At 52.3% G+C, this 13214-nt stretch overlaps 1 protein-coding gene across 1 annotated transcript in view; it reads left to right on the forward strand.

Moving 5' to 3' along the window:
• The window catches only part of STK10 (serine/threonine kinase 10), a 47869-nt gene that overhangs the window by 27918 nt on the left and 6737 nt on the right, over window positions 1-13214 (forward strand). The window contains exons 3-10 of the mRNA XM_086759005.1: window positions 322-370; window positions 2706-2855; window positions 4268-4340; window positions 5071-5265; window positions 6296-6377; window positions 7418-7552; window positions 8308-8850; window positions 12431-12561. Coding sequence (XP_086615131.1) covers window positions 322-370; window positions 2706-2855; window positions 4268-4340; window positions 5071-5265; window positions 6296-6377; window positions 7418-7552; window positions 8308-8850; window positions 12431-12561 — 1358 coding nt within the window. The remainder of the gene's footprint in view (window positions 1-321; window positions 371-2705; window positions 2856-4267; window positions 4341-5070; window positions 5266-6295; window positions 6378-7417; window positions 7553-8307; window positions 8851-12430; window positions 12562-13214) is intronic.

Genomic DNA, 13214 nt, shown 5'->3' on the forward strand with positions numbered 1-13214 from the left:
TCGGGGTGGGTGTCCAGGTGCGGGGTGCGAGGCCAGGCACGACTGCTGGGGCTGTCGCAGCGGTGAGGACGATCCCTCCCAGATGGCTGCTGCGGGCGATGTACAGGATCTGGCCCCAGGGCTTGGGTGATCTCTGGTGCTGGGGTTGCCTGGGGGATGTGTCCTGGGAAGCACGAAGCCTCTGCTTCCCATGTGGGGCAAAGGGGCAGCTTTACCATGCAGGAAAGCAAAATCCAACACTTTTGTCTCCTCTTCCGTACCTGGTGGGCTTTGCTCAGTGAGATGCAGACCTGACTAATTCCTCTCTCTTTGTTTCCCCAGATCATGATTGAGTTCTGCCCAGGCGGGGCGGTGGATGCCACCATGCTGGGTGAGTGCAGTGCGTGGCACCGGGCTCTTTTCCGTCCTCGGGGCGATGCCTGCAAGGCGTTTCCAGCCTTCTGGCACGCTGTCAGGGGCAGCCTTTGCACGGATTACAGACGTAGGTGCCCCAGCTTCTCCTGCTACTGTTTCTCTCCCATGAGTTTACCTATTTTCATACCTGGCCCAGAAGGTGTGGCAGCCCTGGGATGTTTCTTGAGCTACTTTGATGTCTTTTTGTGATTTAAATGCTGCTGGGATCAGCAGATCACAAGGCATGGGGAGAAGGCAGAGTCTGGCTGGAGGGGAAAGATGGCTTTAAATATTTATGTACTGGAGGCACCGCATGCATGGGATCCCGTTCCCACAGCTTCCTAGGAAGGACAGCGAGGCTGAGATGTTGAATCTGGTCGCCTGTCATGATGAATCTCCCAGGATCTCTGTGCTGACTTCTCCGTATGGTATCGGTCATCTGCGTCCGAATAAACTGCAGTTTGCAGTAATTCCAGGAATCTTCCCATTTTTAACTCCTCCCTTCCACATAGAGCATATGGGTGTTCCCCAAAACAGCTGCAGCTGGTGCCACAGCCCCTCTGTGCCGGGGCTGTACGGACCCCAGGGGGATGACGTCCCCTCCATGTGGCAGACGTGGCGGTGTTGTGTTGTCCTCTTGCCTGGAGCCCCTGGGACAGAGCTGTGTCTCCCCAGGGGTTACTCCCTTTCAGCTCTGACATTTCCAAAAGCCGTGTTTTCTTTTTATTTCCAAGGAAAGAATGGACCCACATTTTTCATCTTTAATTCAGCCCCTAGAACTTGTGCCTCTGATAGGGAGCTTCTTTAAAGCGGGTCCTAATTGCTGCAAGTAAAAGTACATCTGCAGAAGTGCAGGAGGAAATGATATCTTACCCTGGAAAACCTCAACAGGGATGCCTTGTCTCTTGGGATGCTAAACCTACCCTGAGCGTTCAAGGGGCTGTGTCCATGGTAGTCAGTCTCTGGAGGACATAGGAGCTGGAGTGGGAAGGGGGTGCATAGAAAACTGTGAGCAAGTGGCCTGACTGTGGTGCTGTCACCTCCTGAATGAGGAGCAGGAGGAACCGCAGGTCAGAGCTTGGGAGCACTCCCAGCATTATTAAATTCAGAGTTGCTGGATGCTGCCTGTTCTACCTCCCCATCTCCACCAGCAACTGGTGTTTGCCTTTTAAATCTTTTGTACAAAACCTGTGGCCTGTTGCACCATAATAAGCCTTGCTTTTGCCAGATGCTCCAGGGAAAGTGAAAATCATCACCTTCCCCCAGAGCAAGGGAGGTCTTGGTGAGGAAGAGGAGGAGGAGGAGGAGGCACGGAGGGGCTGACCCCACATCCCCCAGCCAGTGGTTAAGATCCTCACCCTGAAGCAGCATCCAGCCCCAGTGCCTGGGGTCCCTCAGCCCCCATCCCAGCCATGCAGTTTGGGCGGCTGGAGTTGTCTTAAGGCTTGGTGTGGTCTCTGCGTGCTCACTGCGCCGAAGCAGACTGCACCGTGAGGGGCTTGCAGAGGGAGGGAGGGAAGCTCGGGCGATGCTAACCATCTGGAGGTTTGATGGTCTGCAGAGCTGTTGCCTTGGAAAGTGGTCTCAGACAGTGAAGGTGGCTGGGCAGAGCTCAGCAGGAAGGTCACGCTGATGGTCGCGTGTCCCCACAAGCTTCAGAAATAGGGACAGACAGCGGGGCATGAACTGCTGTGCTGGTACCTGGTGCTACCTGAAAAACCAGCTCAGAGCAGTGGGTAGGTATAATGCTGGTGAGCATTGCTCCTTGCTGCTTTGGGAGGTGGCGTGTCCCTCCTGATGTGCAGGGGCTACGCTGCGTCTCTGCGGCAGGGTTAGCTCCCTGGGGAATGAGAGCGCAGGCTGCAGATGGAGCTGCCATGTGTTCTTGCCTGTGTTTGACCCTGCTGCCGCCTGCAGCCAAGTTCATCTCCCTCCTCTCTGCAGCATCGTCCTTGCAGCAGGCGAGACCCAGCTTATCTGCGGGGACCCGTTTTCCCAAACTGGCAGGGAACTTGCAGGAGTGCCTGGCTCCCCCTCCTCATCCCTCTCATCCACTGTTCCTGGGCCAGATGCCTCAGCCGTGCATCCCGGGAGGGAGCTATAAACCAGCAGCTCTAAGCAGATGGGCATTGCGCTGCGAGTGCTGGCTTAGAGAATTAATTACCCTGACAAGCTGATTTGCCTTGGTGTCATGCTGCTTTGACACATGGACAGTGGTTTTTAAATGTTCTGCTGCGTAGCCTGTGCCTTCCTGCTGCTCCAGTGGAGCATTGCTTGAATCCCCATCCTAACAGCTTTCTCCCTCCCCGCAGAGCTGGACCGGGGCCTGACCGAACCCCAGATACAAGTGATTTGCCGCCAGATGTTGGAAGCCCTCCATTACCTCCACAGCAAAAAGATCATCCACCGTGACCTGAAAGCGGGCAACGTGCTCCTCACCCAGGATGGGGACATCAAGCTCGGTGAGCCACCTGGCACAGGAGTGCAGCGGGCACTCGCTTGGCCAAGGTCATTGAGAGAGTGGCCCTGGTCAATGGTGCTGGTTGGGACCGTTTCACACTAAGCTAACAATAGCCATGTGCTGCTGGGAGCTGGGTTGCAGTGTTCAGCTATGCCCAGGCATGGGGTGGGGATGGAGGGATGCTCTCTCTCTCTTCTGCCCTGCCTGCAGAACATCAGCTGCTTGTCTGCTGGCTGATGAGCTGAGGCAGAAGATGGGGGAAAAACTTCATGTTGTTCCATGGGAGGCCAAATCTACCATCAAGCATCTACCATGCTATGCTTAGCCCCCAGCCGGGCACAAAGACTCCCCGAGCCACAGCCGTGCTCAGGCCGTTGATGCACTTTCCTTTCGTGAATTTGTTTAATCCCTCTTTGAATTCGATATTTATGCTTTTTGGCCTGCTGAGCATCCTGTGCAGGGTGCCAGTTGGCAGGGCTGGTAACTGGAAGAATTCGTCTTATCACCAGAGCAGCTCGGGTGGTGACAGGGCGAGTTTTGCCAAAGGATTGCTTTGCCAGCTCGCTCTGGGCTTGAGTTAAATTGGTGTCCACCTGCCTGCTGGAGGATGAGAAGGTAGCTTTGTCTGGTCTGGTCAGAAAGGAAAGAGGAAAGTCCATCTCTGGACCCTGACGAGGGGTGCCGGCAGCTGTGGGGCATTCTTGAGATGTGTCTTGGGATGATGGAGACCAGCTAGCCTGGGAAGATGGAAACCTTCCTGTGACCACGGGCTCTGCTCTGACTTAAGAAATGCTCTGCTGGCTTGGGCCAAGGATGACCCACAGTCAGGGACACTCTGACCCTGGGGCGCAGATGGATAACAGCTCCTCCGGAGGTCATCAGGGTCATCTCAGAGTGGGCTTGGTACCCTCTGCAGGTCTTAACAATTTGATTTTAGGTGGATTGGCTTCAGCAGCTCTTTATAGAAGCGAGAAAATCAGGGGAAGGTATCACACAGTGGCTGATGTTTGTGAGGCTGAAGGAAAGGAAAGAATGTGACAGCGCTTCGGTGTTTCTGGTGTAAAATGAGACTTTTTGCTATGAAATAGCAGTCCTGAAAGTAATCTGCTACAGAGCTGCTTTTGTTTGTTTGTGGAAAAGATCTCAACTTCCCTCTAGATGTGTACGGTTTGGGTTACAGCAGGGGTGGCTTGTTATGCCCTGTCTTACAGTACCTGGGAGGGGAAGGTCCTTGGTCGTTGTGTACCCAAAAGCAAATTTAGTTTCTGATGCTCAGTTTAGAGGACACAGCACATTGTATCCTATTCTTGCCTTAAATGTGTGTTTGCTTTTAAATCCGCATTTCAGCCAAGTGTGCTAATTCAGAGGATCTTTCAGTTTTCCTACGGCGTCTAATGTTACTGCTCTTTGCAGCTGACTTTGGAGTATCTGCCAAAAACATGAAAACCTTGCAGAAGCGAGACTCCTTCATTGGGACCCCTTACTGGTGAGTGACCTTCTTGCTAAGAAATCCTGTGTTCGTGAGGAGCTTCACTCTTCTGAAAATCAGGCTTGCTCAGAAAGGGGGAGCTGATGGCCTTTGGGATGCATTGAACCATAATGCCTTACCAAGCATGGGTGGGAGGATTTTAACAAGGAGTCTGGGCCAGTGTCCACACGTGCAAGTGTTTCCCGTGCCTGAAGGGAGCTGTGAGCAGCCTCGGCGGTGCGGGAGTGTTGCCCAGTGTCACGGTGCCCTGAGCCGGCCGAGGGGCTGCCATGCTCCAGGCTTGGAGGAGCGAGGGACGCACATGTGCTCGCGTGTGTGCACTCACCGCTCCCCCGACCCTGGGGGGTGGAGTGGGCTTTGAAGCAGCTCCAAGCACATGGGAACGACTCCTTGCTCCAGAAACACAATCCCTAAATCACTCGACTTGCTGAAGGAGTGGAATCGGCGAGGATTAATTTATTGTCTGAAGCAACATCTGTGCCAGATGTCAATGGCCTGGGGGTTTTCACGGGCCGCCTGGGCTGTCTTGGCTGCTCTGCGGAAGAGGGAGGGGGTTGAGCCCCTTAGAAAAGATGCTGCTGCTTCTGAAACCCAGAGTTGGGAGGAAAGACTGTTTTTTGTGCATTTGGATTATTTAAAGCATTTAATCATTGCTGCAAGGCTCACGTGTGGTTGTGATGGTGGTGTCATCCCTCACCATCCCTGCCCCTTGCTCTCCCCCTTGCAGGATGGCCCCTGAGGTGGTGATGTGCGAGACCATGAAGGACACTCCCTACGACTACAAGGCGGACATCTGGTCCCTGGGGATCACGCTGATCGAAATGGCCCAGATTGAGCCACCCCACCACGAGCTCAACCCCATGAGAGTCCTGCTGAAGATTGCCAAGTCCGACCCCCCCACGCTCAGCTGCCCTTCCAAATGGTGAGGGGTTTTGGGCAGCAAGTCCTGGAGTATGCATCTCCCAACTTATGCAGTATTTCAAGAGAGGGGAAAAAAAGTCTTGTACAGCGATATTGTTTGAGAACCTAATGTAGGATTCTAGCTGTATTCTAGGTCCAGCTGTGTGCTGGGGGCCCCGAGAGCACTGCTGGCTGGAGGCAGGCTGCTCAGCACTGTCTGTGCTGCAACTGTGCTGCCGGTGTGCCGGGAGCACGGCGGGAGCTGCTGCCCACCCACAGCCCTGCTGGAGCGAGGGCGATCCCTTGGCTGTTTTCATAACATCCCCATTTTGTATGAAAGGCAAATTTTGCTCTAAACTTGGAGATGGCTCCAAAATTTCTTCCCTGGAGTCTGGAAAGCCTCTTCTGCATTTAAAAAAATCCCATCAGTTAATTTTTTTAAATTTAATAATGACAAAACCTGCTGCCTGATAGCCAGCAGCAGATTATGGAGAGAGCACTGGCGTTACAAGCGCTGTTACAGTGGTCCAGGTAGCAGGCAGGAACCCATGCTGAAGCCCAGCAGGCAGGGTGGGAGCCCTTCCTCTAGAGCTGCTCAGAAGCCAGAATTTGATCAAGGACATGCTCTGTGTCTCAGAGCTGTGCTTTGCAGGCTGAGGGTGCCCTCCTATGGGGTTCCTGGTCCTTCACAGCCATTCTTTCACATGGGAATGGGTCCTGGAGCATCCTTGTCCACAAGCAGCTCGCTTTGGAGGATAACTGCTGGTGTCCTCTCCCATTTCTGTGCCTTGGCAATGGGGCACAGGGCTGGCATTCAGTCCTGCCATCCATTGCCATCACAGGTAAGGCAAAATCTAGTCCCTCATTTGGCCACACTGCTGATTCTCTTACAAATAATTTGAATTATTTGTAAGATAATCAGCACTGGGTTTCCCCTGCTGGGAGTGAAATGGTGCAAACTGGGACACAACCTGCAAAGAGACTGAGCAGACTCCTGTGGTGTTTGAGCCTTTTCCTTCTTCTGAGCTTCTCGCCAATGACTATGTTTTAAGGTCCCTGGAGTTCAGAGACTTCCTGAAGACAGCGCTGGACAAGAACCCGGAGACCCGGCCCAGTGCTGCCCAGTTGCTGGAGGTAGGGAACACCACTGGCCGCTGGGCCGGGTCTGCGACTGGTGTCTGTGTCTGCCTGGGTCCGCAAGTGTCCGAACCACCCACATCTGTCTATCACGATTCTGTTTAAGGAGAGAAACAAACAAACAAAAAAAAGTGTTGATGAGCCCTAGGCTGGTTTCAGATTATTTTTGTCTTGTTTAGAAAGTTCATAGGACTTTTCAGCCACTAAAATGCAGTGTTTTTCCCTTTGGAGCAAACTGTAGAGCCCCTGTGGGCACCAGCTGGAATAGGGATGGCTCCTCTTGTCTAAAAATGCCCACGTGGCAGCCAGCTTGAATTATACCTGGTTATCCCAGATTTAAATTCAACTCCTTTCCTTTCTTCCTGTCCCATTCCAAAATAATAGCAAAAGCCTGAATGATGCTTTTCCCCACTGACTGCAGACGCTCTCGCTCTGCAGCGCTGGCTGCACACTTCCCGTCCCGTACCAGAGGCGGCGGGAGGAAGCACGCAACCACATCTGCCACCCTGAGGGACTCCCCAGCCTTTTGCTGAAGCCCAACAGAAACACCCTGCTGTGTGCACTGAGCAATTTGAGCCCGATTTCACTTAAACCTTCCCCTGTGCTCTGTTTGCACCCAGGGACTAGCTCTTGCCCCACTCCTGGCGGCACTCTGCGGGCTCCGACGTGCACTGCAGACCCTCAGCCTGCCCGCGGTGAGGGGGCACATCTCCTCTGCAGCAAGAGCCCCTGGTTTAAATGCAGCTGGTGCTTTTGTTTGGGGGATGTTGACATGAAGCAGCTTTGCAGAGCACTACACTTTGAGCATCTGTGTGTGATGCTTCACCTGAGCATCGTGTTCTCTCTTGTTCTACTTCGTGTGCGCAGCACGTATCTGTAAGTTCTTCTGGGGGCTTAAGCCTGGTGACACTGGCAAGAACCGTGTCCTTAGGTCTTTGCAGTTGTTTTAAAGTGGTCTTTGCCATCACTGTTCCCATGAGCTCATGAGGTCTGTTTTTTGACCACCTCACACACGTGCATTGTGCTTGGTTTTTCAGCATCCCTTTGTCAGCAAGGTGACCAGCAACCGGGCCCTGCGCGAGCTGGTGGCTGAGGCCAAGGCTGAGGTGATGGAAGAGATCGAGGACAGTCGGGATGAAGCAGAAGATGACGACTCGTCGGAGTCTGCCTCGGTGAGCGTTCCCAGCCCTGTGCTGGCAAGTTTGCCAGTGCAACTGTGGTGGGGGAAAGAGCCCGGCAACTTTTCTGGGCTCCAAAAGGCTGGTTTACAGCTATTCTGGGCCTCATCACGGGGAGGGGGAAGCAGTTGCTTGGCCAGGGAGGGGCTGTTTTTCAGTGGCTGCCAAGGATATGGGGAAACAATAGTGCTGGCAGGCTGCCCACTCACAGGAGGGGCTTGCAAAAAGTGTTTTTAAAAAAAAAAAAAAAAAGGTGAAAAGTAGGCCCTGGTGCAGGCTGGAGAAGCTGGAGTGGAAGCAAGACCAGCAGCACGTAGTGCAGCAGTGAGGCACCACCAGCCCTAGGACGGAGCTGGGCTCTTTGAAGGGGACATCTCAAGGCTGCCTGGGCAGCTTTGCTAGGGGACATGCCTTGACCTCCCTCATCTGTGGCAAAGTACAGTGATTAGTCCATGTTGGAATTAGCCACAGGGAAAGGTGTTCGATGTGCAAACTTCTAGGCTGCCTCTTAAGAATTTTCAGGTTCTGGAGCTCCCACACGGTGCTGCTTCCTTCCAGCCAGTGTCCTTAGTCCTTGGGACCACAAACCTTGAGAGAGATAGAAGTATCCTAGGGCGGATGTCCTAAAAAGGAAGATTTCCTCCTAGTAACTCTTTAGCTGTGGGTGACTTTGCTCTGAAGCATGGAGATTTGCAGCTTTTGCAGTTGTGGTGCAAAACCTGACACTTTTTCCTTTACTGTCTTTCTAGCCCCCTGGTAAGCACAAGCGGGACCCCTCTGAGGCAAGCCAGCTGAGTTTTGATGGGGAGAAGCCTCTGGACTCTTCCTTGCCCAAGGCAATGAACGGGCCTGTGGAGACCAGCAAGGAGACCACAGATGCACAGAGCAATAAAGTCTCAGATGAAGGGATAAGCAATGACAATGACAAACTGGAGAGTAACCACTCCACAAAAACTCTTGTCAGCTCTGCCACCTCAGCCACTCAGGGCAAGCCAGACATCATCTCGCAGCCCAGACAGCTGAGCAACTCAACAGAGCAGGACAAGTGGTCCAGGCCAGGCAGCAAGGAGCGGAAAAGCATTGGGGAGCGACCAGAGAGCAGCCACCTGGAGAACTTCACAGAGGAGAGGCTTGCCAACGGGAGCTTGGATTCCCCAGCTCCATTCCCCAGCAGCCGATCCAAAAGGGATTCGGATTCTGGCAGCACTTCAGCCTCTGAAAGCATGGACCTCACCATCTCCCTGTCTGCTGACCTGTCCCTCAACAGAGAGAGTGGCTCCATCTCCCTGAAGGTGAGTGGTGGACAGAGGGTGTGCAGAAGGAAGGGCAGCAAAGCCCTGTTAACAAATGCTGTCAAGTCCCTGAAATTCAGGTACCTTCCTTGAGAGGGTGTGCACAGGCATACATTGGCTATAGCCCCTTAAAATGCTTCCTGAGAAAGCAGCATGTTCTCTCAGGGTCTGGGAATCTTGCTTTTAATCCCTGAGCAATGACGCTAAAGACCACCCAGGTGTCACCCTGGTACAGAGTGCTGTTCAGTGAGGTAGCCAGAAAGGTTCATGGGGTTGCGTGTGATGCCAGCATCTGGGCTCTGAGGTCTGCAAATAAACACAAGGCCAGCAAGGAGGTAGAAAGCCCATTTCCAGGCAAAGCCTTCGGTGGTTTCTTTTCCTATGGGATGCCCATCCCAGCTGGGCCTGGAGTGGCACAGCACAAGGTGCTGGGTTAAGCTGTGCTATGGGCACCTGGCATGTCCTCAAAGGGAGAAAGCTCTCGGTGGGGCTGCTGCAGGTACTTGTGTCCTCTGCTGCCCCCGGCCACTGAAATCTAATGCAAGTCCAATGTTTTGTAGCTATTTTGGGTCCCTGAGAAGTGTGAAATAACTGTGACACTCACCTAATTGGTGCAGTCATAAAGAATCTGAGCAAGGACAAGTATGAAACCCAAAGTGTGATTTCCTTAGCTTTATACATTGACCATTACTCCACTGCTCTTTCCTAGAACACCTAGCCCAAGGAGCGAGCTTATTTGGGCTGGCGCCTCTCAATTTTTTCCAACCTGCTGTACATCTGGCTTGGTTTGTGTCAGCAATGACATGCATGAAGACCTCCCAGGCTTCTTGGCTTTTGCTGAGGCTTTCTGGAGGCTGGGAATGCTTGTGAACCAGAGCTGGCCAGGTCAGCATGGCTTAGAGGAAGAGGCAAAATAACTGGAAAGATATTTGCTGAGCTTCAGAAGAAACGTTTGCAATTTCAGAGGGCAGAGTGATGTGTTGCACAAGATCTTTATCTGAGTGCCTGCATGAGTGATAGCTTCCCGGCACAGAAGTGTGGCCGAAAACCAGTCTCAGCAAAACTTTCCTCCCCTCTTGTCTCCTGCTGTGAGCATGATGGCCAACATCCCCTGCAGGAGTCCACAATCAATGTGGATCCCTAATGAGGGAGGTGTGATGCTCTTGCATAGCAGTTCACCCCTCCTCACTGCCTTTCCCATGGCACTCGGCCTCTTTGAGGCCAGCCAAAGATGCATACAGTGCCGCATGTGAAATTGCTCTTCCCGGTTGGTCCCTAGAAGGGGAAAGGAGTTTTTTGGGTTTTACAGGGAGTAAGTCTCAAAGAGATGGTCCTGTTAGATCGTGGTTTGAGTTGCCTCAGCCAGAGGCAGTGCTCAGAACAAACTGAATGGCATGTCTCTGAGAAAGGCATTCAAGGAGAGCTGTTCTGGGGGTGATACTGCCAGGGGGCCCTGCTAATGCCTCTGCTTTGCACGAGGAGTTGTGAGTGTCTGGGGGGGTACTGGGCTGTGCTGCTCCCTCCTCACCCAGGCTCCTTGCCCAGCCTTCATGGGGTTAATCTCCCCTGCTCTGCCCTTGCTTGTATTCCTGGTGCTGCTGGATTTTGTGCACAGGGTGCCAGGCAGGTTGCAGCAAGAGAAGGGGCAGCAAAGAGTTAAACTATTTCTGGTTGTAAACATTAACTACTGCATGCTTTTTATCTCAAGCTAAACAGCAAAGTGGCTCTTTTATTACCAAATTCCTTTTCCAGTTGCTTACAATTCAGTAAAAAAAAAAAAAAAAAAAAAAAAATTGGCGAAAAGTATCCAGACCTTTTTCTTTCCTTAGAAAGATTAATGATAAGAAATCTACAGGTGAGTTCAGGAGGCTCCAGCTATCAGAGAAAACAGTCAGAAAATAGGGCGCAGGCAGACTGAGACAGACAGAGTTTTGAAAAGGTAAACCAAACTTTCTCAGATACAACTCTTTATGGAGGGAGATAGTTATTCTGAGTACTGGCTTGAATTTCTGGAGTCTGACCTGCACGGGTACAGGACGTTCACAGCTTTGGCTGAAACCCGTGGGAGCGGGAGGAGGCACGCTGGGATGTGCTCTGTGAAGGGTGCCAGAGTTAGTGTCCCACATGAGCGCGGTTTCGCCGACTCTTTTCTGGAGAACAACTTACTTCACAGGAATGTTTGAGAAGACATTTACTTGTGTTCTTGCAGAGGATGCTGGCCTTCTACCGAGGGATAACAGAAAAGACCAGGAGAAAACTAGTAATGCTGGTTTTAGTTCTGAGTTTGAGCAGCTCTGTGAGTAAAGCAGAGCCGCTCATTCAGGAGTGGGGGAAGAGCCTGGGGACCACTCGGTGACCAGAGACATTCTGGCTGCAGTGGCCCTGGGCTGCTGGGCTCAGGCAGTCTCAGTGCGCTGTGATGGGCACTGTGGGTGGCTCAGACAGCTAAATGTTGGTGTTTTCTCATTTTGAAAATGCAGTTTAAATCAGCTGGTTTAGTTCAGTTTGGGGCAGTTGGAGCCTTAGTGACCTAAGCTGGTCTTGTGTTGCCCCAGTTTCTCGGTGTCTGCTGAACCACTATTACAGTGCTGTGTTGTTACACAGTGGGCAAGTTGCATGCCCTCGGACTTTCTCTGGCTCCTCCATTGCAGTAAACTCTCCGGGGGTTTGCTTTGGGCCTTGCAGGCTCATGGGAAGCTCTCCTGCCACCTTCTATATCTGTAATGGTCATCAGAGTAAGAGCAAGAGGACTTTGGGGAGCCTTTGCTCATTCCAACACTGTGCTTTTCCTGGAGGGCTACGTGATTCAAGTCTTTCAGATCCTTATTATTTTTGTCAAAGAAACCGAGTCCCTGGACACAGTCCTTTGGCCAGGCTTGGGCTGCTGACCCTGCAGAGGGATGCAGACTGGCTGTGGCGCTGCTAGGAGAGGATGCGGTGCTGCTGGCACTTGTCTCTACCTGTGCTAAGGGAAGTGAGCCTGAGCTGTGCTTCGTGGAGGTCACTGTAAGGGGCTCAGAGCTGGTTGTGATTAGCGAGGTACTGTAATGAGGGCCAGAGGGACCTGAGTGCTGAGCTGTTGGGCAGGGCTAGCTTGTTTCCCCATAGCTCTGTCTGCAATCACAGCCTGATGTGGGGGCCTTGCCTGCCTCACACCTGCAAGCGTGCAGGGGGTACCTACGGGTCAGATGGCCCAGCAGCTTTAAAAGGAATCATTGCAAGCTTCGCAGTGTGGATTTCTCAGCATTACAATCCAGGAGGGTCCCAGCATCCCTCATCAGGCTCTGCTTTAGATGGAGGCAGCAAGGAAGGGCCCTTGGGACGGTGGGTTCTCTCTCCTCCAGGTCAGGTTTCTGCGGGGTGGAAATCACAATGTACTGCAGCGTGGCAGCAAAGACTGTATGTTTTGAATGGCAGCTCCAAATCTGCTTATGATTTTTCCTCGATGTAGTTTCCTTGCTTATGTTCTTCATTAACAACGGCATCAAAATTGCTCTGAGGCTTCCAGCTGTAGCGCCTCATGCAACAAGCCGGGGAGCTGCTTCATAAGCCTCCTCCTTTCCTCTCTTGCTGAACTCAGGATTCCCAGATGCACAAAAAGACACTGAAACGCACCCGAAAGTTTGTGGTGGATGGAGTAGAGGTGAGCGTCACTACCTCGAAGATCATCAGTGAGGATGAGAAGAAGGATGAAGAGATGCGATTTCTCAGGCAAGTGGGTCACTGGGATGGCGGGAGGGCAGGGCACTGAGCTGGGGCAGGGTTTTCTTCTCCATAAGCAAATCCAGGAGCAACCTAAAGTCGTCTCATTTTCTGTCTTTGTCCCACTTGGACAGGACATCTTCTTTTAGCCTTTCCTTGCTAGCAGAGGTCTTGCTGTACCACATAAGCTGAGCTCTGTTTGCACGCAGGGGAACGAGGGATGTATCTCGGGGCTAAGATGCAGCGAGGCGAGCATAGCTTGTGCTGCGGCTGGCTCTGTCCTCTGGGGATGGAATGTGTCTCCAGAATGCTGGCTTGGTGGAAACAGGCACAGAAATCTTCTCAAGATGCTTCTCTTCCTTTTGTTGTTGTATTTGCTCAGACTTCATTAACAGAAAGGCCAAGGGAGTTGTAAATTCCTTGAGCATCACTTAATATTCATGGGTGTAGCCTCCTTGCTTAAGCCTTTATGACTCCTTTGCAGACCTTACAGCTTTCAAACCTCTGTGAACCTCTCTCAGGGAGAGAAGGTGCTGTTTCTAGCTCTGTTACCGTCAGTAGCAACGCTGAAATTAAAAGGCCCTTAAAATAATTAAAATACAAATTGTTTTGCTTGGTGCCCTATTCTAGGCTCTGTTGTGCTGCTCTGAGGGACTCCCTGA

This window comes from Chlamydotis macqueenii, chromosome 14 (genome assembly GCF_036417535.1).
Source record: "Chlamydotis macqueenii isolate bChlMac1 chromosome 14, bChlMac1.mat, whole genome shotgun sequence".
Lineage (NCBI taxonomy): Eukaryota > Metazoa > Chordata > Aves > Otidiformes > Otididae > Chlamydotis > Chlamydotis macqueenii.